At 42.7% G+C, this 27694-nt stretch overlaps 2 protein-coding genes across 5 annotated transcripts in view; both read left to right on the forward strand.

The window, feature by feature from the left end:
* The first annotated feature begins 101 nt into the window (after window positions 1-101).
* On the forward strand, window positions 102-15931 carry mtr (5-methyltetrahydrofolate-homocysteine methyltransferase). Its single transcript, XM_044014263.1, has 33 exons — window positions 102-274; window positions 822-1033; window positions 1556-1645; window positions 1777-1846; window positions 2417-2509; window positions 2632-2738; window positions 2810-2869; window positions 3039-3133; window positions 3248-3348; window positions 3674-3735; window positions 4119-4186; window positions 4295-4374; window positions 4892-5004; window positions 5088-5228; window positions 5648-5833; window positions 5920-6099; window positions 6194-6310; window positions 6457-6597; window positions 6700-6789; window positions 7310-7462; window positions 7547-7654; window positions 7778-7878; window positions 10665-10732; window positions 10839-10959; window positions 11049-11130; window positions 11203-11301; window positions 11720-11795; window positions 11897-12052; window positions 12522-12724; window positions 12811-13011; window positions 13410-13602; window positions 13707-13819; window positions 14577-15931. Exons 1-33 carry the CDS (start codon window positions 232-234, stop codon window positions 14664-14666), a joined length of 3813 nt encoding a protein of 1270 aa, XP_043870198.1. The 5' UTR covers window positions 102-231; the 3' UTR covers window positions 14667-15931.
* A 915-nt stretch (window positions 15932-16846) lies between these two features.
* The window catches only part of ryr2a (ryanodine receptor 2a (cardiac)), a 76034-nt gene continuing 65186 nt past the window's right edge, over window positions 16847-27694 (forward strand). For all 4 annotated transcript variants that reach the window (XM_044014258.1, XM_044014261.1, XM_044014259.1 and 1 more), the window contains exon 1: window positions 16847-16937. In XM_044014258.1, the coding sequence (XP_043870193.1) occupies window positions 16890-16937 (48 nt within the window). In that variant the 5' untranslated portion in view covers window positions 16847-16889. The remainder of the gene's footprint in view (window positions 16938-27694) is intronic.

The raw sequence follows: 27694 nt of genomic DNA on the forward strand, positions 1-27694 counted from the left end.
CGTGATGATTTAACTTTTTTCCGTGGTTTGCCGTGGTTAAAATTTTCTTAGGTGAAACTTTTACTGTGACTGTCTCCAACCGGAAGTGTCGGTGTCAGCGCCGGCGAAGAAGAAGAGCAAGCAAAAAAACCCCGGTTGAGACGAATTTCTGAACAAAGTTTGAGTTTCAGGATTAAAGGTTTGCTCTTCACACGGAGCGCGCGCCTGTTCACGCGGCTTCTGCGTCACAGAATGGCTCCCACGAATGTCCTTCGCGAGTTTTCATCTGAAGCAGGTACATGCATTTTACGCCCCGTGTTAGCAATTAGCATATAGCCTCAACGTAAACTGAGCACTCGTTACACCACGTGTGTGTGTGTTTGGACAAGTGCTAGTTAAACAGCTAACTTCCTCTGAAAGTAGTTAACTGGCTACTAGTATAACTGGTAGTTAACACACGAGCAAAGTATGTTTGTGTATTTTTAACGCCAGCACTCGATTTATGTTTGTTTCAAACGAACTTCATTTCAGATTGACAAGGCTCGCGAGATGAGTGCTCCACCTCTGGCAGAAAGAGAGAAAGCAACTAAACGACATAATATTATAAAAGTAAAATCGCGTGGAAATAATGAAATCAATCAATGTCATTTTGGTCAAATTACATTTGAAAGTTACTTATATTAGTTAGGTCCAGAGAATTTTCAGTTATTAATGATTATCTGTGTGACATGGAACAAAGAAAAACATTTGTATTCAGAACTTGGAATCTCTTGGGCTGTTTATGAAGCAGCCACTAGGTGGCGTCCTCGTGTTTTTAAACAGTTCACTCCCTCTGGCTACAGGATGCACTTGTCCACTGGAGTCCGAACTGCGGTCGGTGCTGCAGCAGAGGATCATGGTCCTGGACGGCGGCATGGGAACCATGGTCCAGCAGCACAAACTGGAGGAGGAGCATTTCAGGGGGGAGGAGTTTAAAGAGCACACACGTTCTCTGAAGGGCAACAACGACCTCCTCAGCATCACACAGCCCGATATCGTTTATAAAATACACAAGGTACGTACACACACGTGTGTGTGTGTGTGGTTTGTTTGGGTACTGTTTACATTTGATTCAGCACCGGTACCTGGAGTTCTTGGTTCCAACAGCTCTTGTGCCTAATAGTCCTAATGGATCCAATGGTTGCGTTGCCAAATAGTTCCAACTGTTCTGTTAGTTAATGGTTTCATTGGTTCTGGTGTTTAATGGTTCCAATGTTTCTGGTGTCTATGGTACCATTGGTTCGGGTACCATATGGCTCTGGTGTCTATGGTTCCATTGGTTCCAATGTTTCTAGTACCTAATGGTTCCATTGGTTCTGGTGTCTATGGTTCCATTGTTTCCAATGGTTCTGGTACCTAATGGTTCCATTGATTCTATGCGTCTATGGTTCCATTGTTTCCAATGGTTCTGGTACCTAATGGTTCCATTGGTTGGAATGTGGCACAAATTAATTTTAGGTGAATCAGTACTCGATAAGTCGGTACCGTGTTTGTTTTTGTGTAACCTATGTGTTTGTGTGTGTGTGTGTGTGGACAGGATTACCTGCAGGCCGGCGCTGACATCATAGAGACCAACACGTTCAGCAGCACGTCCATCGCTCAGGCGGACTACGGACTGGAGCACATGGTACGATGATGTCGCAACATTTAGAAGTCCAGTGTGTTTACATTACCACACCATACAAAACGTCACACACTGCACCTTTAATCTCATTAAATATTTACTTTTCTTGATATATTATCATTTTTGTGTTTCAGGCGTATCGTCTCAACAGAGCCAGTGCAGAGTTGGCCAGAAGAGCTGCTGACGATTTCACCAAACAAACAGGTGCAGTGGAGTTTTACGTGTTACATTACGTGTGTGTGTGTAATATCAGATGTAATCTGTGTGTGTGTGTAATATAATCTGTAATCTGTGTGTGTGTGTGTGTGTAATATAATCTATAATCTGTGTGTGTGTGTGTGTGTGTGTAATATAAACTGTAATCTGTGTGTGTGATATAAACTGTAATCTGTGTGTGTGTGTGTGTGTGTAATATAAACTGTAATCTTTGTGTGTGTGTGTAATATAATCTATCTGTGTGTGTATAAACTGTAATCTGTGTGTGTGATATAAACTGTAATCTCTGTTTGTGTGTGTGTAATATAAACTGTAATATTTGTGTGTATAAACTGTAATCTTTGTGTGTGTGTGTAATATAAACTGTAATCTTTGTGTGTGTGTAATAAACTGTAATCTGTGTGTGTGTGTGCAATATAAACTGTAATCTGTGTGTGTGTATATATCTGTAATCTGTGTGTGTGTGTAATATAAACTGTGATCTGTGTGTGTGTGTGTGTGTAATATCAGATGTAATCTGTGTTTGTAATATAAACTGTAATCTGTGTGTGTGATCAGGTTGTAAACGGTACGTGGCCGGAGCCGTGGGTCCCACGAACAAAACCCTGTCTGTGTCTCCGTCTGTGGAGAGACCGGACTTCAGGAACATCAGTAAGATTCATTCACTCATTCATTCATTCATTAATAAATGATGTCTGATTTTTCATCTCCTTAAATGTGAATATTTTCTGGTTTCTTTGCTCCATAAAACAAGACGTTTGTTTCCTCCTCAGCGTTTGATGACTTAGTGGAGTCGTACTCGGAGCAGGTCAGAGGTTTATTAGACGGAGGAGCCGACGTCCTCCTGGTAGAAACCATCTTTGACACCGCTAATGCTAAGGTAACCTTGTTTAAATACCTGATCAAATGAGTCAGATGATCTTTGATTGACATGTTGTTTTTCTTCTCTAGGCTGCCTTGTTCGCCATCGAGCTGCTCTTTGAAAAAAGCTACGAAAGAAAACCTATATTTGTACGTTTGGTTTTTATTATTATGTTAAAATGACATTTACCTTGTGGTTTAAAGAGATTATCTGAAAGATAGATTATGAGATAAACAGATAGATGAATGGATATTTAATTAATCCCGAAATAGGAAAATCTATCATGGGGTTAAATAATCCTGATGTCTCTTGGTCCAGATCTCGGGAACGATTGTTGACCGCAGTGGACGGACTCTGTCCGGTCAGACTGGAGAGGCTTTTGTCGTGAGTGTGTCACACGCCAAACCTCTGTGGTGAGTCCACTGACCCCACCCCCTCACACCTGGCCACACCTACACTGGGTGTGACCGTAACTCGGTGTCCAGTGTCTTCACTGTCAGTCTCTGTCTGTGTGTCTGTCCCCGCAGTATCGGTCTGAACTGTGCTTTAGGAGCGACAGAGATGAGACCGTTCATCGAGGCCATCGGACAGAACACCACAGCTTTTATCATCTGTTATCCTAACGCTGGTAACTCACACACACACACACACTAAATATAACACACACTGTGATTTAAACATCACGATACGTAATATCTGAATCTTTGCCAAATCATGTTACTCACACAACAGCTCTCGTGAAAGTGAGCACTTGGCGCCATCTAGTGGACTGAAATGTATTTTTTTATGCTAATCCTCAAAAACATTGAATGTTTATTTGTGACATCAGTTACAAAATATGATATGCTTAAGCCTTAAAAGTGATGTATCGCCGATTTCCCCACTCCTCGTGAACATCACACCAACAGAAAATAAAAAATAAAAGCATGATTTAGAATTTTCTCTTTTTCCAGGTCTTCCTAACACATTTGGAGGTTATGATGAAACTCCACAGGTCACAGCCTCCAGTTTAAAGGTTCTCCTCTGTTTATTTCTTTAATGTTGTTAGCCTTTAAGAGTTCCTTTAAAAAACGTACTAATTTGTTCCTAGCGGCAGAAAATGTCACCTTCCCCAAAAACTGCTGTAAAAATGTTATATATTAATATTTTTTTCACTTTAAATGACTCCAGCTTTTAAAAATACTTCAGCCTGAAATATACATTTCAAATATTAATATTTTTGAAATTTTATAGACATGTTTACTGTATGTTATCCTTGACTTTGTTTGTGAGGTTTCTGTGTTTGTTAATGAAAATAAAAGACAGATAAACACAGACTCAACAATAAGTTATTTTCTAAAAGAAAACTTTCTTTTTTTTTAAGGGAAGTTTAAGTAGTTTTTTTTCATGTGTTCACAGGAGTTTGCAAGCAGTGGACTGGTGAACATCGTGGGAGGCTGCTGTGGAACAACTCCAGCTCACATCAGGTGACTGTTGTTAATCTGACACTGAAATGAACATGTTTGGGAGTTTAATATGAGTGATAAAAATGTAAATTTGTTTCTGCTCCTCTTCTTCTTCTTCTTCTTCATCAGAGCGATATCTGAAGCAGTGAAACACCTGAAGCCCAGAGTTCCTCCTGCTGACGTCTATCACGACTACATGCTGCTTGCAGGTACTGAAACTACCCAGCACTGGATTTTCATCATCCATTCATCTTTCCATTATTTAAGTCACGATACGATATTATCACGATATGTAAGTCCCTACATGCAATATTATGGTATTTAAGTCCCAATTCAATATCATGATATTTAAGTCACAATAAGCGCTATCACAAAGTCACGATGCACAATATTATCGCGATATTTAAGTCACGATGCACAATATTATTGCGATATTTAAGTCACGATACACAATATTATCACAATATTTAAGTCGATATATTGCCAAGCAAAGTATCGCGATATTTCACTCTACCGATTTCCCTTCCCCTCGAGCAAACATAGCAACAGACAAAATATCTGTCGCTTTTCCATTGATATCTCTCACGTTTTTTATCCAAACAACTTCAAAGTCTGCACTGGACTTGCTGGTGTCCTGAGGGAGTCACCTGCCAAGTCTGAAGACTGTCAGGTGAACTGTTGGACAGTCATGTGATTAACAGGCGGACGTTTTCTCTGGTTTTGCAGGTCTGGAGCCGTTCAGAATCGGCCCATACACAAACTTTGTGAACATCGGTGAGCGGTGTAACGTTGCCGGGTCTCGCAAGTTTGCCAAGTTGGTCATGGCGGGAAACTACGAGGTGAGACAGAAATGCCACACGAAAATATACTGAAAATATTGACTCTGTTTGTCTCTGTTCCCTGATTTGATTTGTGTTTTCAGGAGGCTCTGAGCATCGCAAAGACTCAGGTGGAGATGGGAGCTCAGGTGCTGGACGTAAACATGGACGAGGGGATGCTGGAGGGCCCGGCGGCCATGACCCGCTTCTGCAACTACGTCGCCTCCGAGCCAGACATCGCCCGGGTAACGAGTTCACGCGACGCGGATTTTATGCTGTGTTCACACTGGACACGATTTATAGATGTTCATCAGGATGAAATATATTTTTGTGTGTGTGTATGTATATATATATATATATATATATATATATGTGTATGTATATATGTGTGTGTGTGTGTGTGTGTGTGTATCTCAGATTGTCGCTAAATACACAGTCGAAACGGGGAATTCTGAAATTTAAGCTCGGTTTCGTGTCACATTTATTGTCAAAGTGCTGTTTTTCGATCTTTTTCCTTCTCTCTGTTCTTGTCAAATTTTGAGAATGGGGGTGAAGTTGTGGGCGTGTTTTGTGGGCGGCGGCGATCGACAGCAAGGTGCAACGCCTGATTGTGCAACTCTTGACCTCTGACCTTTACACCCCCCTCCCCCCGTGTGTGTCTCAGGTCCCTCTGTGCATCGACTCGTCCAACTTCGCCGTTATAGAGGCGGGGCTTAAGTGCTGTCAGGGCAAGTGCATCGTCAACAGCATCAGTCTGAAGGAAGGGGAGGAGGACTTCCTGAACCGCGCCGCCACCGTGAAGCGCTATGGCGCTGCTGTGGTCGTCATGGCCTTCGACGAGGAGGGACAGGTGAGGACACACGCACATGCACACGCACACACACACACACACACAGGCGCGTGTACGTGCTGACTCAGCGCTCCGTCGTCCTCCAGGCCACGGACACCGAGCGTAAAGTGGAGATCTGCAGTCGCGCCTACAAGCTGCTGGTCAGCAGGGTGGGGTTTGACCCCAACGACATCATCTTTGACCCCAACGTCCTCACCATCGGGACGGGCCTGGAGGAGCACAACGAGTACGCCGTCAACTTCATCAGAGCCACCAAACTCATCAAGGTGAGCTCTCCAAGAACCACAGAGATCCACAGAGATCAAACAAACGTGTCTCTGTGAGGACAGTGAGGACGTGTGTGTGTGTGTGTGTTTGTAGGAGACATTACCTGGAGCCCGGGTGAGTGGAGGTCTGTCCAACTTGTCCTTCGCCTTCAGAGGCATGGAGGCCATCAGAGAAGCAATGCATGGAGCGTTCCTTTACCACGCCATCAAGGTGAGCCCTGCTCACACTGCTGTAACATGAAACAAGGTGTTAGCCGTGTCATTCCGCCGGTTTTCGACCTGTGTACGCGTTTGTCCGGTAGATCGCAGTGAGTGTGAGTGAATGAGTGAATTTAAAGACACTCATGTCGTCCTCAGGACGGCATGGACATGGGCATTGTAAACGCCGGGAACCTGCCGGTGTACGACGACATCGACAAAGAGCTGCTGCTGCTGTGTGAGAACCTGATCTGGAACAGAGACGCCGACGCCACAGAGAAACTGCTGACCTACGCACAAGTACACACACGCACACACACACACACACACGCACACACACACACACACACACACACACCAGGCTGCTTTAGTTTGTTGCCCATTTACTTCTGATGTGAACAGAACAACGTGAAAGGAGCGAAGAAGGTGGTTCAGACGGACGAGTGGAGAGAGGGAAGTGTGGAGGAGAGGCTGGAGTACGCCCTCATCAAGGTAAAACCATCAGATTAGATCAGATTAAATCAGATAAGTGGTACAATCTAATTTAAAAATATTTAAGGTTTTTTTATGTTTATTGTTTGATTTTTAAATACAAAGGGCTCCTTGAAAGTTTGGGGAAAAAATTCAAGGCCCTTCCTTGAAGGTTTTTGAAAATGGCCTTCAGAGTGCTTGAATTTGTGTAAGAATTAATTGAAGTTGATATTTAGGTTAATGTCTCCTGCTGTCCATGTGTCATTCAGGGTTCCCACGAGTCCTTGAGATCCTTGAAAGTTTGTGAATTTGGGGAAAAAACCTTCCAAGGCCCTTGAAAGTTTTTGAAAATGGCCCCAAATTGACATGGGTCATTGAAAGTGCTTGAATTTTGTGCAAGAATGAAATGAATTCGACATTAGGTGAAGTCTTTCCCTCGTTTGTTATGATGCCACCTACTGTTCCGTAGCCTTGAAAAGTCCTTGAATTTGATGCCAGTCAAGCTGTGGGAACACCTGAACAATAACCTGTGTCTTTCCAGGGAATAGAGAAGTACGTGGTGGAGGACGTAGAAGAGTGTCGCGCTCACGTCGACCGCTACACTCGACCACTTCACATCATCGAGGGTCCACTCATGAACGGCATGAAGGTGGTGGGAGATCTGTTCGGAGCCGGCAAGATGTTCCTGCCGCAGGTAGGAGGAGAAAATATTCACGTTTAAGAAGCTGAAAAATGACAGAATCAGGTTCTGAACTCTGGCGCCATCGTGTGTCTGCAGGTGATAAAGTCGGCGCGTGTCATGAAGAAGGCGGTGGGACATCTGATCCCGTTCATGGAGAAGGAGAGGGAGGAGATGATGGCGCTGTCGGGGTCGACCGAGGAGACGGTGAGAGCCGACGTGAACGCGTGATTTCAGCGTTTCACGCGTGTGTTTTCAAAGACTTTTTGTACAGTTTGAGAAACGTCTAAAGTCTCTTATTCTGCCGACCACTTCTGTCCTTGTGGACAGGATCCGTACCAGGGGACGATCGTCCTGGCCACGGTGAAGGGAGATGTCCACGATATCGGCAAGAACATCGTAGGTGTGGTGCTGGGATGTAACAACTTCAGGTAAAACTGACTCACACAACAAACATTACTGAGATAATTAGGGATGCACGATATATCGGCATTAATATTGTTATCGGCCAATGTTCGTCATTTTTTAACATCGGGTCAATGAGTAAAACTGCGCCGATTTTAACAACCGATGTTTATACCCGTCTAATTGCTGTTTGTGTATGTGTGTCGGGAAGGGAAGGCCATGCGGCATTTGTTTGGGCATATGACAGCGTCAGTGACGCAAGCGCAGCACAAGATGTGTGTGTGTGTGTGTGTGTGTGTTGAGGAGAGAGAATGTCAGCGGTGTGGGCGTTTTTTCAGGGTGTCAATAGAAGATACGCGAAAAGCATTATGCAACACTTGCAAAGTCGAGGTAATGCGAGGACGGTTCCGCGTCAAGTCATTCAATACCACAAATTTGATTATGTCATTTGAAAAACCGTCACCCTGAAGTACACAAACAACGGCAGGAAGCTAACGCTAGTAACATTAGGCGGCAGACAAAAAGAAAGCAGCGCAGCTGGGACTCGACCAAAGGAAGACAGTGGCCAGGGCAATAACGATCAAGGTAATGGAAATGATTGCTCTTGACGACCAGCCGAGGGTTCCGACGGTTGATAGCGCATATTGAACCCCGCAACAACCTGCCAAGTCGGCGCTACTTTTCAGATGTTTTGCAATTAAATAAATATCTGGTTGCCATGAATACTGGCAAGTTTGATAAAGTATTTTAACATGTTTTCTTTTATTATGGCAGCTCTTAGTAGAGCTTGTCAGGTATTGTTTCTCATATTTGTTGTGTAGTTTTATTGTGAAGGGAAGTGGCGCGGTTGTTGTTGCCGGGAGGAAGGGTTGTTGACTTTATTTACATACCCAGTATAGACGCCCTTATCTCGGTTACAGTAACTTTGGCAGGGTATTATTTTTATTTATGTTCATGTTTGTAATTTATGATCCAAACTTTCTCACAGGAGTTTAGTGAGTTGAGGGAGTTAAACTGTACTTTAATTTAGTTACACACTTGCTACAAGTGGTAAAGGTTTTTAAAAAACTTTACTTGTAGTTGGTTACTTGTGTCTTATGTGACCTTGTTATTTGGAGGTAAAACATGTTTTGAAAATAAAGGAAGACATTCAAAAATTCAGCTTGCGTGATTTTCATTCTGTACAAACTTTTATCATCTCAGAAACTTTTTTTAAAAACATATATCGATATCGGTAGATATCGGTTATCGGTTATAAAAAAAAGTTTAAAAAAAAAGTTTCTGAGATGATAAAAGTTTGTACAGAATGAAAATCACGCAAGCTGAATTTTTGAATGTCTTCCTTTATTTTCAAAACATGTTTTACCTCCAAATAACAAGGTCACATAAGACACAAGTAACCAACTACAAGTAAAGTTTTTTAGAAACCTTTACTACTTGTAGCAAGTGTGTAACTAAATTAAAGTACAGTTTAACTCCCTCAACTCACTAAACTCCTGTGAGAAAGTTTGGATCATAAATTACAAACATGAACATAAATAAAAATAATACCCTGCCAAAGTTACTGTAACCAAGATAAGGGCGTCTATACTGGGTATGTAAATAAAGTCAACAACCCTTCCTCCCGGCAACAACAACCGCGCCACTTCCCTTCACAATAAAACTACACAACAAATATGAGAAACAATACCTGACAAGCTCTACTAAGAGCTGCCATAATAAAAGAAAACATGTTAAAATACTTTATCAAACTTGCCAGTATTCATGGCAACCAGATATTTATTTAATTGCAAAACATCTGAAAAGTAGCGCCGACTTGGCAGGTTGTTGCGGGGTTCAATATGCGCTATCAACCGTCGGAACCCTCGGCTGGTCGTCAAGAGCAATCATTTCCATTACCTTGATCGTTATTGCCCTGGCCACTGTCTTCCTTTGGTCGAGTCCCAGCTGCGCTGCTTTCTTTTTGTCTGCCGCCTAATGTTACTAGCGTTAGCTTCCTGCCGTTGTTTGTGTACTTCAGGGTGGCGGTTTTTCAAATGACATAATCAAATTTGTGGTATTGAATGACTTGACGCGGAACCCTCCGCGCATTACCTCGACTTTGCAAGTGTTGCATAATGCTTTTCGCGTATCTTCTATTGACACCCTGAAAAATCGCCCACACCGCTGACATTCTCTCTCCTCAACACACACACACACACACACATCTTGTGCTGCGCTTGCGTCACTGACGCTGTCATATGCCCAAACAAATGCCGCATGGCCTCCCCTTCCCGACACACATACACAAACAGCCATTAGACGGGTATAAATATCGGTTGTTAAAATCGGCGCAGTTTTACTCATTGAACCGATGCCGATATGTTAAAAAATGCCGAACATCGGCCGATAACAATATTAATGCCGATATATCGTGCATCCCTAGTTTGAGGTGTTTTTTATTAATGATTTAAAATAATAAATCATAAAATTTTATATTTTTTCCTGATTTTTCATTGTTGTTGTTTTTTATAATTAAACCAAAGTTTTTGATTTTTCAGCTTCTTTAATATGAATATTTTCTACTTTCTGTCATTTTTCTTTACATTTTCTGGTTTCTTTTGCTCCGTAAGATAAAGAAAACATTAAAGGTGATGAATCTTTGCTTTGAGAACGTCAACATTTCCAGTGTTTGATCAAATCTCACTAAATGTCATCGTAAGACACACAGTGAAGTAGCAGAAATCGATAAAATCACTGCAAACATTTGCTGTTTGGTCCCTGCAGGTTACAGCGGTGCATCATGGGAGTTATTATGTGTGTTTTCTTCCAGAGTGATCGACCTGGGTGTGATGGTTCCCTGTGATCAGATCCTCAGAGCGGCCGTCACTCACAGAGCAGGTACTGTCGCACCTGAGATGACGTGACGCGGTCCTCCTGTCCCTCTGTCCAGCAGCAGCAGCAGCAGCGCTGACGTCTGTGTGTCTGTCTGTGTCTCTGTGCTCAGACATCATCGGGCTGTCCGGCCTCATCACTCCCTCCCTGGACGAGATGATCCACGTGGCCAAAGAGATGGAGAGGCTGGGGATGACGACGCCGCTGCTGATCGGAGGAGCCACCACGTCAAAGTAACCGCACACACACGACAGCAGAGACTGAAACAAACGGGATAAAAACGATAGATTTGACTTGAGACGTGATTGTGTTGTGCCGACAGGACTCACACAGCGGTGAAGATCGCGCCTCGCTACAGTTGTCCCGTCGTCCATGTCCTGGACGCGTCCAGGAGTGTGGTGGTGGTGAGTTTCTAATCAAATATAAACACGTAAATATGATTTTAAAAATGTCCAACACGCGTCCTCCTGCCTCAGTGTTCTCAGCTGCTGGACGACGCAGCGAGGGACGAGTACTTCGATGACCTGAAGGACGAGTACGAGGACGTCAGACAGGATCACTACGACTCCCTGAAGGTAGATGACGGCCACCAGGGGGAGACACGTTCCGTCCTAGTCCACGATGTCTTTGAGAACACGTCTCACGTCTTTATCTCACTGTTAGACAGACTTTTCCAACAGCTCACAGGGACACAGGAGCTGCTGGTCCGCTGCTGCCTCGTGTGGTCACTTTGTGTCACTGTTGGACTTTTAACACAGAAGTCACAAAATAAGACATTTAACACAGATTTAAAGTTAGTGACGGAGGCAGCAGTCAGACGTCTGTGTGACAGTGAGATAAAGACGTGAGACGTGTTCTGGAGACATCGTTAAGACTTAAACTCACGCAGATTTTATTCAGTAAACTCTTTTGTTAAATGGCTTGAATCACAGCAGGCAGCCATTTTGTCAGTGAAGATAATAATCCCGTTTCACGTCCGTCTGTTTTCCTCAGGATCGTCATTATCTGTCACTCTCTCAGGCCAGAGACAAAGCTTTACAAATAGACTGGTCCTCGCTGCCCAGACCAGGTGAGTCCACTCAGAGTAATCGACCAGTCCGAGTCTTCAAATATGCATTTATGTCTGAGACTCTGAGAGCGCGTGTGTGTGTCTGTGTGCGTGTGTGACAGTGCGTCCTCAGTTCCTCGGCACACGCGTGTTCGAGTGCTATGACCTGAACAGTCTGCTGGACTTCATCGACTGGAAGCCTTTCTTTGACGTGTGGCAGCTGAGAGGGAAATACCCCAACAGAGGTTACCCCAAGATCTTCAAAGACAAGACTGTTGGTATGAACTCTGAACCCTGAGGCGTCAAAAATCCTGCCACGTTGCTCATACCTTTCTTTTTTTACTCAGTCTACGGTGTCTTTAAAAACATGTTCACGTCTGTATCTCAGCGTTAGACAGACTTTTACAACAGGAAACAGAAGTTTTATAAACCACTCACTCTCCCACACCAAAGCCCATAGAGAAAATCAGTGATTTTAACATCACACACACAGGAGTTGTTGATCCACTGCTGCCTCCATCATTAACTTCAAATGTCTTATTTTAATGAATTTGGCATTTGAAATATTTCATTTAGACTTAACTCAGTGGCACAAAGTGACCACACGAGGCAGCAGAGGTCCAGCAGCTCCTGTGTCCCTGTGAGCTAAAATCACTGATTTTCTCTATGGGGTTTGGTGTGGGAGAGTGTAGTCGTGTGTTGTGAGTACACAGGTTTAGCGTAAATAATCATCGACGTCTCCTGAAGGTTCGGAAGCACGCCGAGTCTTCGACGACGCCCAGCAGCTGCTCAACCACATGATTGACAGCAGCAGCCTGAAGGGGCGGGGCCTGGTGGGATTCTGGCGTGCCCAGAGCGACGGCGATGACATCCGAGTGTACAAAGACGACGAGGTCAAGGTGCACCGAGACACCAAACCCATCGCCACGTTCCACGGCCTACGGCAGCAGGTGAGGGTCACACAAGCTTCTTCTGTGTGTGATGTCGTCCTGGTTAAGTGCTGATGTCGTGTTTTTGATGCGTCCATGTGCTGCAGGTGGAGAAGGACAGCTCCAGCTCAGAGCCGTACCTGTGCGTGTCCGACTTTGTGGCGCCCGTCGACAGCGGCGTGGACGACTATGTGGGCGTCTTCGCCGTGGGCGTGTTTGGAGCCGAGGAGCTGAGTCAGCAGTTTCAGGAGCAGGGAGACGATTACAGCAGCATCATGGTCAAAGCTCTGGCCGACCGACTGGCCGAGGTACAGTCATTCAGTTTTTGTTGGAAGTGAGGTTGAGCATGAGCGCCCCCTGTGCTACATTATCTGAAATCTGCATTATGTTAAGAACACGTTCTCGTCTTTATCTCACTGTTACACAGACTTTTCCGACAGGAAGCTGAAGTTTGTAAACCACTCACTCTCCCACACCAAACCTCATAGAGAAAATCAGTGATTTTAACATCACAGCACACTAAGTTCAAATGTTTTGTTTTGTCACTTTGGCTTTTGAAATATTTAAATTAGACTTAACTCAGTGACACAAAGTGACCACACGAGGCAGCAGTAGACCAGCAGCCATCTTATTTTCTCTTTGGGGTTTGGTGTGGGAGAGTGATCTGATGTAGATGTAATTGATTAATCTGTGTGTTATTTTTCAGGCGTTCGCTGAGGAGCTCCACGCTCGCGTGCGTAAGGAGCTGTGGGGCTACAGCGCAGACGAAGTCCTGCAGACCTCAGACCTCCACAGGGTTCGGTACCAGGGAATCAGACCTGCGGCGGGTTACCCGAGCCAGCCCGACCACACTGAGAAGGCCACCATGTGGAGTTTGGCCGAAGTCAAGGAGAAGACTGGTGAGAGCACAGACTGATATTTAACCATGTTTTTATGTTTTGTACGTGTAATAACTTAAGGTTTGTGTGTGTGTGTGTGTGTGTGTGTGTGTGTGCGCACGCAGGTATCAGTCTGACAGAATCCCTGGCCATGACTCCGGCCGCCTCCGTGTCCGGACTTTACTTCTCTCATCCTCAGGCTTCGTACTTTGCTGTGGGAAAAATCACCAAAGAGCAGGTTTTCAAACTCGTGTACTACGTCTTTAAAAACAAACAATGTTTTTCTTCTTTACATGTAAAATATCCCACATAATCTATAATTCTTTATAATCCAGTGTCATCACAGGTTTGCTGCAGGCAAAGGTAATGCAAGAAATGTTGTAATGTCCACTCTCACCACATGGTGTCAGTGTTGCCTGACGTTGAGGATTTTGACTCCAAAAGAAGCTTAAAAACTAAACTATAAATGTTTGTTTGCCGTTGAAATATTCAGGTAACAATACATTTTTAATACATTTAGGGTTTTTCTTTTTAAAAATGTGTTCTTCAAATCCACTCGAAAAATTACATAAAATAACATTTTTAACGACTTTGACTGCGTTTGTTTCGTAAATGTGATGTAGAATAAACCAGAAACGGGACATTTTAGTCTTTAAATTAAAACATGATTGGTGAGTTTTGAGTGAAAACATTTAGCTGATATCAAAGAATACACAAATACATGGTTTATAAGCGTCAACATTAGGTTAGGTTTATGAATATGTCAGAAAATGGTGAATAAATTCTCTCCAAAACCACAAAATGGTGACGAAAAACAAAGAATTAAAAATAATTTTTCTCTAATAGAAACCAGCGGTTCTCAAAGTCTGGGTCGGGGACCCACAGATGGGTCACAGATTTTGCAAAAAACTCATCAGGTTTAAAAGAGTTAGTGATTAAGTTGAGTTGACTTGGATTTCCTCTTCTTCTTCTTCTTCTTCACTTCCTGTGTGCAGGTGGAGGACTACGCTCGGAGGAAAGCGCTGAGTGTGGAGGAGACGCAGCGGTGGTTAGCGCCCGTGCTGGGCTACGACAGCGAGGAGTGAACACATCCCAGAGCGAGTCTGATCGCGACAAGCACAAAAGTTACGTTTTCAAATCTTCAAGAATTCTCAACTTCTGCCACTCGGTGGAGGAACGTCGCGTTTCCTCATCAGTTCACACGTTCATCCTCTCATTTTTTTTACAGCGACGTTCTAAGCTGTGTCAACACGATGACGTCGTGTTTACATTAAAAAATACAATCGCGTCGTTATTAAGCCGCAAAATTTCGAAAAGTTCGAACAATCGAGCTAGCATCTCAGTTTCATTTCAGTGTGGGCGGGGTTACAATGATGCGGTTTCCTGCATTCACTTCCTGTATGGATTTTATCGGAACTTGATTAAAGCTGCGTTAACGCTTTGTTTCAGTTTTTGTTGTCGTTCTCGGAAAATTCTGAATTTATTCAAACTGCAAAGAATCATTCAAATCAATTTCTTGTTTACACCTCGTTTTTCAAATAAAAACTTGGTGTGGATGTAGCTTGAGTCACGAGGTTCGTAAACATTGTACGTTATTTATTTGTTGCTCCCATAGCGCCTTTTTTTTGCATTTATCATTTAGAAAAAAATCCAAAAATATATTTTATGGTTAAAAAAAAAAACTGTATAACAAAGTTACTACTTAAAAAATGTTACGAACACTTACAAAATAAAATCCCTCGCAGATGAAATTACCTCTGATTTTATTGCGTTTCTGTAGAGAAAATGTTTTAATTATCTGTTAAAAATCATGTCACAGAAAAGCGAAATAAAACGCAACCACCGTTACACTTAAGACTTTATCGACAGTTATCGCATTGATATCGCTGACATTTTTAAGGACTTAAGCAAATTATTGCGATTTTTGTAAAAAATTCTGAAAAGGTTAAATTCAAAAAATTGTGAAAGAATTTTGTTTGATTACGAATTTATCAACAACACTAAGTAAATATGTATAAAGTCTCTTTTGTCTTTTAAAAAAAAACCTTTAATTTGTCTAAGAGAAAGTTTACATGAAAAATGGTTTGTGTCTTTGTTACGGTTTTATTGTTTTTCTTCTTTGTCATAGAAAAGACACAAACGCGGTTAACTATGATTAATTCATGACGTTTTCTGGATCTTACAGAAAAACAAAAAATTAAAAGGACTTAAGTGAGTTTCACGTGTTAAGAACACGTTTGTTTTACTTTATTTTTGTAAAAAAAAAGTGCGTAAATAACGTTGCTGCTGTGGAGACTGTGAAACACTAACGACAAAAGTGTTTTATGAAAAAATAAATAGTTTGAATACACGTTTTTTTACTGTTTTGTGTGTATTTATTTCTGCTGTTTTATTATTTTATTCTTATTCATTCTGTTTTATTAAATATTATGATCATAAAATTCAATGTAAATGCAGTGTAGACGGTGAATAACCAGAATATAAACACTATGAGTTTATTTTTACAGTGTAATCATGTTCTTTTGTTCTTTAAAAAGAAATGACCAACAAAACATGACTCAAAAATTGTACAAGCTCATTTATGAAGTGCAACATGCATCAGTGATGTGTTGTCGTCCTCTGGTGGACAGTGAAGCTACTGCAGGTGAGGTCATGAGGTCATTTTTGTAGAATCATTTTAAAGATTAAAATTGTTTTATTTTTGACTTTTCATGGACAATTTAATGAAATTTTACAGGAAAAACCCATTCTACTTCAATGGGAAAGAAACCCACTCTACTTCAATGGGAAAGAAACCCACTCTACTCAAATGCGAAATGCAATGGGAAAAAACCCACTCTACTTCAATGGGAAACCCAATGGGGAAGAAACCCACTCTACTTCAATGGGAAAAAAAACCCACTCTACATCAATGGCAAAGAAACCCGCTCTACATCAATGGGAAAGAAACCCACTCTAATTGTACTGTATCAATGTTGTTCAAGTGTAGTGGGTGTGGCCCCCTGCTGGTCCATGAAGCTAAGTGAAATGTTCATAATTTTTCAAATGTCTGTTTATTTTTATTATGTGTAAATTAATAACTGCCATGAAACGCAATTTTAACACAAATTAAATCAAAGAGGGCGGGTCTAATGTGGCGCACACGCGCGCTCTCTCTTTTACACCTGTGCAGCTCCTCCCTCCTTCAGCACGCGCCATCCAATGGGAAGCGGCGCGGTGTGTGTGTGTGTGTGTGTGTGTGTGGTGCTTCACACAGACTCAGACTTGATCCACAGCAGAATCCACGAGCGTGAAAGAAACACGGAGCCATGTCCGCGGAGGGAGGAGAAGAGGACGAGGTCCAGTTCCTGAGGACCGTGAGTGTCCCTCTGTCTGTGTCTGTCTGTGCTTCTGTCCCCGTGTCTGTGTGTGTGTGTGTGTGTGGGCGCGGGGAGTTTACCGCATTCACACACACACACACACACACAGTCATCTCCTCCTGCAGTTCTGACCCTAATGATGATGATGGTGATGAAGGTGTGAATGTCTCTCCGTGTGTTTGTGTGTGTGTCGCTGTGGTTTTGTCTCGCTATGGTGGAGCTGTACTGTGTGTGTGTGTGTGTGTGTGTGTGTTGGGTGGATGCGGGGCGCAGTGCGGTGCAGAGCGTGATGCTGCTGCTGCATCTGCTTCACCTCAATCAGCAGCCTCACACCGTGTGTGTGTGTGTGTGTGTCACTCAGTGTGTGTGTGTGATTGTTATGAGTCGGTGATGATCAAAGGAGCTGTTGCTCTACAACAAAAGTCACGTGAATGATCGCACGTGAATTCACTGCTTCGCCTGACTATTTACTTTTTTAACACACACACACGGGTTTGTGTAGCTATTCTTCTCAGCACTCTGCATTGACTTCCATTTATCACTAACCTTAACCATAACTAGTTAATGACTAACCCTGAACCATAACCACAATTCAAATCTTAGTCCCAAGTTACTCAAAAATAAGGTTCCTCATGCCTCAATAGGACCAGGTTTTGGTCTCCATGAGGACTCCTGATCCTGACAAGGTCCTAACAGGTAACACACACGTTCTTGTACAGGGTTCTTAATGAGGTCACAACTAAAACCAAAACAACAACAGGCCTCAGGTTGTGTTTCTGTCACCATGGTTACCTGCACTACGATGTTTTTTAAGTACATGTGTCGTTTTTGGCATGATGACGTTTGTCTCGGAGCATGAGGAGGTGCAGCTCCCCCTGCTGGCTGCACGAGGCTGCAGGGGTCTATTGGTCCAGAGAGAGTTTTCAGTGATCATCGAGACTGAAAAGGTTTAGCAGAACTCCAGACGTCATGTGACTCAGTTTGTTTACACTGCCATGTTGGCAGAGAAGTTCAGTGAGCTCTACCGTGAAATCTATAATGAACTCTACCGTGGTCTCTATCATGAACTCTATTGCGATCTCTATGTGAACTCTATGGTCGTATTTATCGTTAACTCTATTGTCGTATTTATCGTTAACTCTATTGTCGTATTTATCGTTAACTCTATTGTCGTATTTATCGTTAACTCCATTGTCGTATTTATCGTTAACTCTATTGTTGTATCTATCGTTAACTCTACCGTGGTCTCTATCGTGAACTCTATGGTCATATCTATCGTGATCTCTATCGTGAATTAAGACATTCCGCTCATGTAAATAAAGCTGCTGTTTGTGTGAACTTCGGGACTGGATTTTGTTCTCACTTGGACCAGAACTGTGGATTATCAGTTTTATTACATTTGTAATAATAATAATAATAATAATAATAATAATGATAATGTAAATGTAGTTTGAGTCGTGAAGAAAGACTCGACAGAAAACCTGTCTAATTCTGATATTTTGGTGCATGTATTCAGATTATTTTTTGGTGTATGTATTCAGATTACTTTGCTGGATGAGAACAGATTACTGACACAGTAAGAATCAGACTGTTTTGTTTCACATTGTCGGATTAATTCATTAATTCATATTTTGTCTTAAAATAGAAAACTATTCTATGACTCTTGTTTCTTTTAAAACAAGAGTCAGATTGAGATTATAATAATTTTATTGTAGTCTGGAGCTCTAAAGGTGCATTAAACTTTAATAGAGGCTGCAAAATGAATGAATGAGTGAGTGAATGAGTGAGTGTCAGGTCCAGACTCAGGTCAGTGATTTCATCTCTGTTGGTACTTCCTGTTGTTTTCAGGTCGTTTCCTCAGATCAATAATCTCTGTGTTTCAGTTCAACCCTCATTCATTCATTCATTCATTCATTCATTTTCAACATGTCGACACAGATTAATGTTGTTAATCTGTGCTTTTACAGACTGAGGATCAATAGAATAGAATATACGTATAAATATATATATATGATATAATATAATGTGAGTGAAAGTTATTGATTATCAGTTTATTTATTTATATGCATCTTCATTATATCATCTATAATCACAGTCTTCAGGTTATATCTTCAGGGGTTTTTCCTCTTGCTCCTCCTCCTGCTCCTCCTCCTGCAGCAGCAGCAGTAGAGTTAAGTGCTCTCTGAATGCAGATCAATAGTTAGTAACAGGTCAGTGTTGATGTCTCAGCACAAACAGCAGAGAAAATGTCTGTGTTTGAACTGCAGGACATTTAGAGGGACTTGTCACTCAAACTCATCACACACACACATTTTTCTCTGTGTAACAGTAGACATATAGATACACGATACGGATATTATCAGTGTGATATAGATATTATCGGTGCAACACATAGATATTATTGGCGCGATATTTATATGTTATCGGCATGATATCAATATTATTGGCATGATATAGACATTATTGGCATGATATAGACATTATTGGCACAATATATATAGATATTATCGGCACGATACAGATATATTATCGGCATGATATAGATATTATCGGGACGATGCAGATATTGCACACTGGAAACAGTAGAGGTTAGGAATCTGAAATATGTACATATTAACACTGATAATTTGTGATAATGAAATTGTCGTAAAACTTCTACGTCCTGTCGTTGTGATATTGTGAGTCTGTGATACTGAGTCTGTGATACTGAGTCTGTGATTCTGTGATACTGTGAGTCTGTGATACTGAGTCTGATACTGAGTGTGATTCTGTGAGTCTGTGATACTGAGTCTGATACTGTGAGTCTGTGATATTGTGAGTCTGTGATACTGTGAGTCTGTGAGTCTGTGATACTGTGAGTCTGTGGTCTGTGAGTCTGTGATACTGAGTCTGTGACTGTGACTGTGATACTGTGAGTCTGTGATACTGTGAGTGTGAGTCTGTGATACTGTGAGTCTGTGATATTGTGAGTCTGGGATATTGTGAGTCTGTGATACTGTGAGTCTGATACTGTGAGTCTGTGATATTGTGATACTGAGTCTGTGATATTGTGAGTCTGGGATACTGTGAGTCTGGGATACTGTGAGTCCTGGGATTGTGAGTCTCTGTGATCTGTGAGATATGTGAGTCTGGGATATTGTGAGTCTGTGATACTGTGAGTCTGATATTGTGAGTCTGTGATATGTGAGTCTGGGATATTGTGAGTCTGTGATACTGTGAGTGTGATATTGTGAGTCTGTGATACTGTGAGTCTGTGATATTGTGAGTCTGATACTGTGAGTCTGTGATATTGTGAGTCTGATACTGAGTGTGACATTGTGAGTCTGGGATATTGTGAGTCTGATACTGTGAGTCTGTGATATGTGAGTTGTGTTGTGAGTGTGTGTCTGTGAGTCTGATACTGTGTCTGTGATATTGTGAGTCTGTGATACTGAGTCTGTGTCTGTCTGTGATACTGTTAGTCTGTGATACTGTGAGTCTGTGATATTGTGAGTCTGTGATATGACTGTGAGTCTGTGATACTGTGAGTCTGTGTACTGTTAGTCTGTGATATTGTGAGTCTGTGATATTGTGAGTCTGTGATACTGTGAGTCTGTGATACTGTGAGTCTGTGATGTCTGTGATATTGTGAGTCTGTGATACTGAGTCTGTGATATTGTGAGTCTGATACTGTGAGTCTGGGATACTGTGAGTCTGTGATATTGTGAGTCTGTGATACTGAGTCTGTGATATTGTGAGTCTGTGATACTGTGAGTCTGTGATACTGTTAGTCTGTGATATTGTGAGTCTGTGATTGAGTCTGTGATATTGTGAGTCTGTGATACTGTGAGTCTGGGATACTGTGAGTCTGTGATACTGTGATCTGTGAGTCTGTGATACTGTTAGTCTGTGATATTGTGAGTCTGTGATACTGAGTCTGTGATATTGTGAGTCTGTGATACTGTGAGTCTGGGATACTGTGAGTCTGTGATATTGTGAGTCTGTGATACTGAGTCTGTGATATTGTGAGTCTGTGACTCTGTTGTGTGTCTTTGTCTCTTTGTTTGTCTTCACGTCCTCATTCTGCCACTTCACCCTCGTCCTAAATTCATCAGGGACGCTGCGTCCTCCTTGTAAGGACACAGAGACTGTCCCACACAGCACAACACACTTATTAACACACACAGTAAAATGTACAAGGTTATTTAAAGCAGTGCTTCCCAAACACTGGGGTGGGGACCCACAGGAGATTGTTTTGGAGCCCCACAAAAAAAGATTTGCAGAATTTTCCCAACATTTTAGGATTTATGTGAATATGAATCGATGTTGTTCCAAAACAGTTGAAGACTGTTAGGCTAACAGGCTAATTTTATTTAATCTAGAGGACCGGATATTAAAATGCTGGCGGGCCAGTTTTGGACCGCGGGCCACCAGTTGCTGACCACTGGTCCTAAACCAGTGTATAAGTGTAATATAACTCGTATCTACTGCCCCCTCTGGTCAAACACCAGCTACTGCATTCAGATTTGAACGTTGACTTTCACACCAGTCTCTTGTCCAATCAGAGTGAGGCTCATTGTCCCAGACTCCTCCCATTCTCTCTCCACCAGGCCACACCCCCTGCACTCAGCCCACTTCTTGGCCTTTAAAAAAAAAATCCAACATAGACATCACACACACACACACACACCGTATGAAAGTTTAATGATTTCCTCCTCGTTTTCTAAATGTTATTTTCTCTCAGAGACGAACAATTCCCCGACCATCTATCAACCCTGTGTGCGTGTGTGTGTGTTGCCGTCGCCCTGTCTTCCTGTCCTCAGTCACGTGACCACTCTTCTCTTAACTCGTCGTCCACATGTTCGCGTGCCTGTTTTCGCAACTTTGTCGTGAAATAACGTGATGTTGTATTTTATATTATATATTCTATATTTGGAGAAACCTGCAGTGTTAAAATGTCCTGTGACGTTTTTTTATTGTATTCATTTAAATCTTTTAAAGCAGAGGACGACGTCAACACAGACCCTTTTATTTTGAAATTCTGTTGTCAATTTGAAGCTCCTATAAGTAGTATTTTTCACTCGAGTGGCTCCGCCCCCTAGTGGCAGACGACAGTTTTGAGACCCCTGAGAATGGTCCCTTTATATGCAAATGAGACACAGGCAAACACACACCCACTTCTTCCAGGGCGTTTCTTATTTGTCCTCTTTACAGCACTTTACAGCTCTATTCGTCTCCCCCTCCCTCCACTAGTTCTCTGACAATATCAACATGTCAGCGTGAGCAGAAAACAGCGAGAGTGCCGTCACAGGAAGAGACGTCCTACATAAGGATCGAGCCGAACACTGTCCAACTGTAAATCAGTTAAAAACACTTAGGGACAGCACTGATGATCACCAGCAGCGCGCGGCGAGCTGAATAAACTGCATGTTGCTGTATCAGACCGGAGACTGTGCTCTGGAGACCTCGCCACCGCTGATCGCCAGCGGCGATCTGGCGATCAGCGGTGCTGTCCCTATGCCCCTAACTGATTTTCACAGAGAGTGCAGCACCGCTGATCGCCACCGGTGACCAGCTCCGGTGCTCCGGGCAGTTTAGGCAGATCGCCGCTCGCCACCGCTGAGCTTGATTTTGCATAATATGTCCCCTTTAAAACAGATGTAAACAACAGCACACACACAAGTGTAAACTTTATTTAAAACAGATGTAAACAACAGTACACACACACCAGTGTAAATTTTATTTAAAACAGATGTAAACGACAGCACACACACACAAGTGTAAATTTTATTTAAAACAGATGTAAACGACAGCACACACACACAAGTGTAAATTTTATTTAAAACAGATGTTATTTAAAACAGATGAACTTAAAATGTCATTCACCTTAAAATTTTTAAGGTGAAGACGTGTTAAAGTTAAGGTGAAAGTCAAGAGAAAGGTGAAAACAGACGTTGACTTTGTGAGAAGACTTTGACGTTTTGTTTTTCCCGGTGAAAACGTTCACACAAGAACAAGTTAAGGGGAATCATCGTCCAAAGTGTTTTTCGTCGTTCTGAGAGATTTAAAAAAAAACAGTTTACTGTGGAAAATGGATCCAAAAATAGATTTTGTTTTCATGTTAGATTTCATTTCTCTGTGTCTGTCTGTGTGTCTGTCTCTGTCTGTGTGTCTGTCTGTGTGTGTGTATCTGTCTGTGTCTCTGTGTCTCTCTCTCTGTCTCTATCTGTGTGTCTGTCACTGTCTGTGTGTGTGTGTGTGTTCTATCTGTGTCTGTCTGTGTCTCTGTGTCCTTCTGTCTGTGTTCTGTGTCTCTCTCTGTCTCTATCTGTGTGTCTGTCACTGTCTGTGTGTGTGTGTGTCTCTATCTGTGTCTGTCTGTGTCTCTGTGTCCTTCTGTCTGTGTCTCTGTGTCTCTCTCTGTGTCTGTCTGTGGCTGTCTCTGTCTGTGTGTGTGTCTCTATCTGTGTCTGTCTGTGTCTGTGTCTCTGTGTCTCTATCTGTGTCTGTCTGTGTCTCTATCTGTGTCTGTCTGTGTCTCTATCTGTGTCTCTGTGTCTCTATCTGTGTCTGTCTGTGTCTCTGTGTTCCCTATCTGTCTCTATCTGTGTCTGTCTGTGTCTCTGTGTGTCTCTATCTGTGTCTCTGTGTCTGTGTCTCTCTGTGTCTGTCTGTGTCTCTATCTGTGTCTGTCTGTGTCTCTATCTGTGTCTGTCTGTGTCTCTAGTTCTGTCTGTGTCTCTGTGTCTCTATCTGTGTCTGTCTGTGTCTCTATCTGTGTCTCTATCTGTGTCTGTCTGTGTCTCTGTGTTCTATCTGTGTCTGTCTGTGTCTCTATCTGTGTCTCTATCTGTGTCTGTCTGTGTCTCTGTGTCTCTATCTGTGTCTGTCTGTGTCTCTATCTGTGTCTGTCTGTGTCTCTGTGTCCCTCTGTCTGTGTCTTCTTGTGTTTTTTTCTTTAACTCTTTACGTTAACTTTAATTTTCTTTCCTCACTCGTTCTGATTTTCTTCTTTCTTTTTTGTCATGTGATCGTCGTCTTCTCAGTTTCTCCTGTATTTCTGGAGCAGAGTTACAGAGTTACAGCGCCACCTACAGGCCAGACACATGGTCAGGGTTTAGTTTAAGGGTTAAGATTAGGAATTGCTTTATGTCTGAGTGTCCTCACTAAGGACGCTGTACAAGACTGTGTGTGTGTGTCAGTGATTGTTGCCCTGGTTCTTCCTCCTCCTCCTCCTCCTCCTCCTCTTCCTTGCTCAGATTTTATTAAACAACAAACTCAAACTCACCAGAGATAAATAATTGATGAGGAAAAATTAATTTATGACCACAACTTAGTGGTCTGTGTGTGTGTGTGTGTGGGTGTGTGTGTGTGTGTGCGTGTGTGTGCATGGGTGTGTGTGGGCGGTCAGGTGCTTTGAAGTTGACCTTTCTCAGGTTCAAAGATGAACAGAGGTCGTGCTGTGAGTCACAGTTCCAGCACTAACCTGACCTCAACAACAGCTCCCCCTTGTGGCTCTTGACATAAATCACATTTTTGACTCAAACTGGTTTCTTTTCCCGATAAATCGTGACTCGTCCTCGCGTCGACATCGCTCACATTTGTACATTTCACAAGTTTGATATTCCGTTTTTTTTTCATATTTTACCTCAGGTTTTTTTCCTGTGAAGCAAAACGAATCTTGGTTTTCAGTTTTTTTAACCTGACGTTGACACACACACACACACACCTGCTGCTCTGTGTGTGTGTGTGTGTGTGTGTGTGTGTCTGCACAGAAGAGGCAGCTCTCACTTGTGTGCGTCTCTCGTCCTCGCTGCTTCTCACTGCAGTGCTCTTATGTAATCTGATTGATCATAGCGGAATGTTCCAGCACAGAGGAGGAGAGGAGAGAAGGAGAGGAGGAGAGGAGACAAGGAGAGGAGGAGACGAGAGCTTTTAAACATGTGTAATTATGATCCGTGTCTTTACGATGACACTCATCCCATAATGATCGTGGAATCATCAGGATAACAACAACACAGCTGTGACCGTTTATCTTTAAAATTTACATCACTGTAAACCACTCACTCTCCCACACCAAAGCCCATAGAGAAAATCAGTGATTTTAACATCACACACACAGGAGTTGTTGATCCACTGCTGCCTCCATCGCTAAGTTCAAATGTCTTATTTGAGTAAATTCGGCATTAAAAGTCTTTTGTTCAGATTTAACTCAGTGACACAAAGTGACCACACGAGGCAGCAGTAGACCAGGAGCTCCTGTGTCCCCGCCAGCTAAACTCGCTGCTTTTCTCTATGAGGTTTGGTGTGGGAGAGTTACCTTTTCAACATCAAAGTAAAGTCACATGTGGGTCAGTTCACATGAAGTTTGGACTTTGCAGAGTTGTGTTGTGTCTTTCAGAGGCGACCTGAAGAGAATCTTAAAAAAAGAAAAAGCAGCAGCAGCACTGCAGCACTGACCTGTGTGTGTGTGTGTGTGTGTGTGTGTGTCTCCTAGTCTCCTAGAAATAGTTGTGCTGGTGGAGGCAGCCATGATGAATGAGACGCTGCACACAGACCATAATACTCTGTGTGAACATGTCGGCGACGCAGGGTCAGAAAAAAACATAAACTTTATCCTACTTTTGTGTTTGAACCAGAACAGAAAACTCTTTGTATTCAGGTTACACGTGAGTGTGTGTCACGTATCTGTACTTTAACTTTCTTATTTATATTTATTTTCCTCTCTTTGTTACTCGTTACTAACAAATAACATCAGAAGAAGAAGAGTTGGTATTATGGTCTGTATTTACATAGAGCTTTACATTACAGTTTTCACACGCTGCCACATGGACTTAAGTGTCTTTGCTCAAGGACACATGCAGACGAGCAGAGCCAGGAATTGAACCTACAACCTTCCAGTTGAAAGGATGGAGAAACTTTTCCAGAATGTTTCCCAGAATCTTTCATAGGAACCTTTCTTTGTACCAACATCAGAAAAAAACCCTTCCCAGTTTCTCCATGTTAAGACTGTCATGTTTGTCTCTGGTTGTGGTGTTGCCGCCTCCTGGTGGTCTGGAGTGGAACAGCTCGTTGCAGCAGCAGGTTCTTCAAACATCCGTCTTTTAGAACCTTGTTTTCTGAGTTCAACTCCAAAGAAAATGAGTTATTTCTTCTTTTATTGACGATAATCGTTTACGTAACGACGTTTTATTCATAACGGCCGTCATCGTGGTGAAATGAATGGATTGTGAAATGTGCTGAGTCATGTTTCGCTGTGACTGAGTTTCTGATCAATATTTGATCAGTGAAGATTCTCCCTGTGCTTCTCTCACATCATTACATCATCACTGCCCCTCCCCCACCCTCCCCCACTCTCTCTCTGCCAAGCTTTAAAAACCCTCCTCCCACTGCGTGTGTGCATGTGCGCACGCGCGCGTGTGTGTGTGTGTGTTTCCAAAATCCCTGATGCTGTACAAAGCTGGACACTTGAATACAGCTCCCTGTCTCTCACACACACTGACACGCAGACACACACACACCTGTCTGTGTGATTGATTATGTGTACATTTCTGATTGAACTCATGTCGATGTGTTGCTGTCTCTGTCTTCATGTGTGTCCTGTGTCCTCCTCTGACTCTGTTTTTCTTTGTCTCTGTTTGTGTCCCCCTGTCTCTGGTGTGTCCCCTGTGTCTTGTCTCCTCTGTGTCCCTGTGTCCCCCTCAGCCCCTGTCTGTCGTTGTTTGTTGTCCTCTGTATGTGTCTCTCATGTCCTCTGTCTCTCTTTGTCTTGTGTCGCCGTATCTCGTGTCCCCTTCTGTTGTCGTCGTTTGTTGTTTTTTTGTCCTGTCTCTTGTGTCTCGGTTTGTGTGTCCTCTGTGTCTGTGTGTGTCTCTGTTTGTGTGTTCTCTGTCTTGTGTCTGGGTTTGTGTGTCCTCTGTCTCTGTCTTGTGTCTGGGTTTGTGTGTCCTCTGTGTCTGTGTGTGTCTCTGTTTGTGTGTTCTCTGTCTTGTGTCTGGGTTTGTGTGTCCTCTGTCTCTGTCTTGTGTCTGGGTTTGTGTGTCCTCTGTCTCTGTGTGTGTCTCGGTTTGTGTGTCTCTTGTGTCTCTGTTTTCAGGAAGGTCATCATATTTAATGTTTCCTCTGCTGCTGTTGAATAAGCTGTTGTGTAAGATGCTGTGTTTTCATTTTATGACTCTGTGTGTGTGTGTGTGTGTGTGTGTGTGTGTGTGCATGCATGTGTGTGTGCATGTGTGTGTCCGCGTGTGTGTGTGTGTGTGTGTGTGAGGACCTGAGGTTGTTTTGTCTGATCCTTTTAGAAAAAAATCTAAAAGCTGTTTGACTGCTAAGATGTGGTTTTAAGGACAAAGACAGATAATGTGTGTGTCTGTGTGTGTGTGTGTCTGTGTGTCTGTGTTCATATCAGAATCTGTTTTATTATCACTTTAAAAAAAAATAGCTAGCTGTGGTGTTAGCAGCAAAGTTAGCTGTGGAGTTAGTAGCAGAGTTAGCTGTGGAGTTAGCAGCAGAGTTAGCTGTGGAGTTAGCAGCATAGCTGTGGGTGCTGTGGCTGTAGGTTAGCAGCAGAGTTAGCTGTGTGGAGTTAGTAGCAGAGTTAGCCATGGAGTTAGCCATGGAGTTAGCAGTGGAGTTAGTAGCAGAGTTAGCCATGGAGTTAGCAGCAGAGTTAGCAGAGGTATAACACAGGCGTCTGTCATCATGTGACTCTCAGCAGATGGACAGAAGGTGAGACCTCACTGCTGTTGTTGTGTCTGCCTCTAGTGGTTGTGAGAGGA

The sequence above is a fragment of the Solea senegalensis genome, linkage group LG18 (assembly GCF_019176455.1).
Source record: "Solea senegalensis isolate Sse05_10M linkage group LG18, IFAPA_SoseM_1, whole genome shotgun sequence".
NCBI classification, from domain to species: domain Eukaryota; kingdom Metazoa; phylum Chordata; class Actinopteri; order Pleuronectiformes; family Soleidae; genus Solea; species Solea senegalensis.

Coding starts and splice junctions, on each gene's coding strand:
- mtr (XM_044014263.1), top strand. CDS start 232: ATGGCTCCCACGAATGTCCTTCGCGAGTTTTCATCTGAAGCAG. Junction 4,375..4,891: donor CGACTACATGCTGCTTGCAG/GTACTGAAACTA, acceptor CTGGTTTTGCAG/GTCTGGAGCCGTTCAGAATC. Junction 6,100..6,193: donor GAGCCACCAAACTCATCAAG/GTGAGCTCTCCA, acceptor GTGTGTTTGTAG/GAGACATTACCTGGAGCCCG.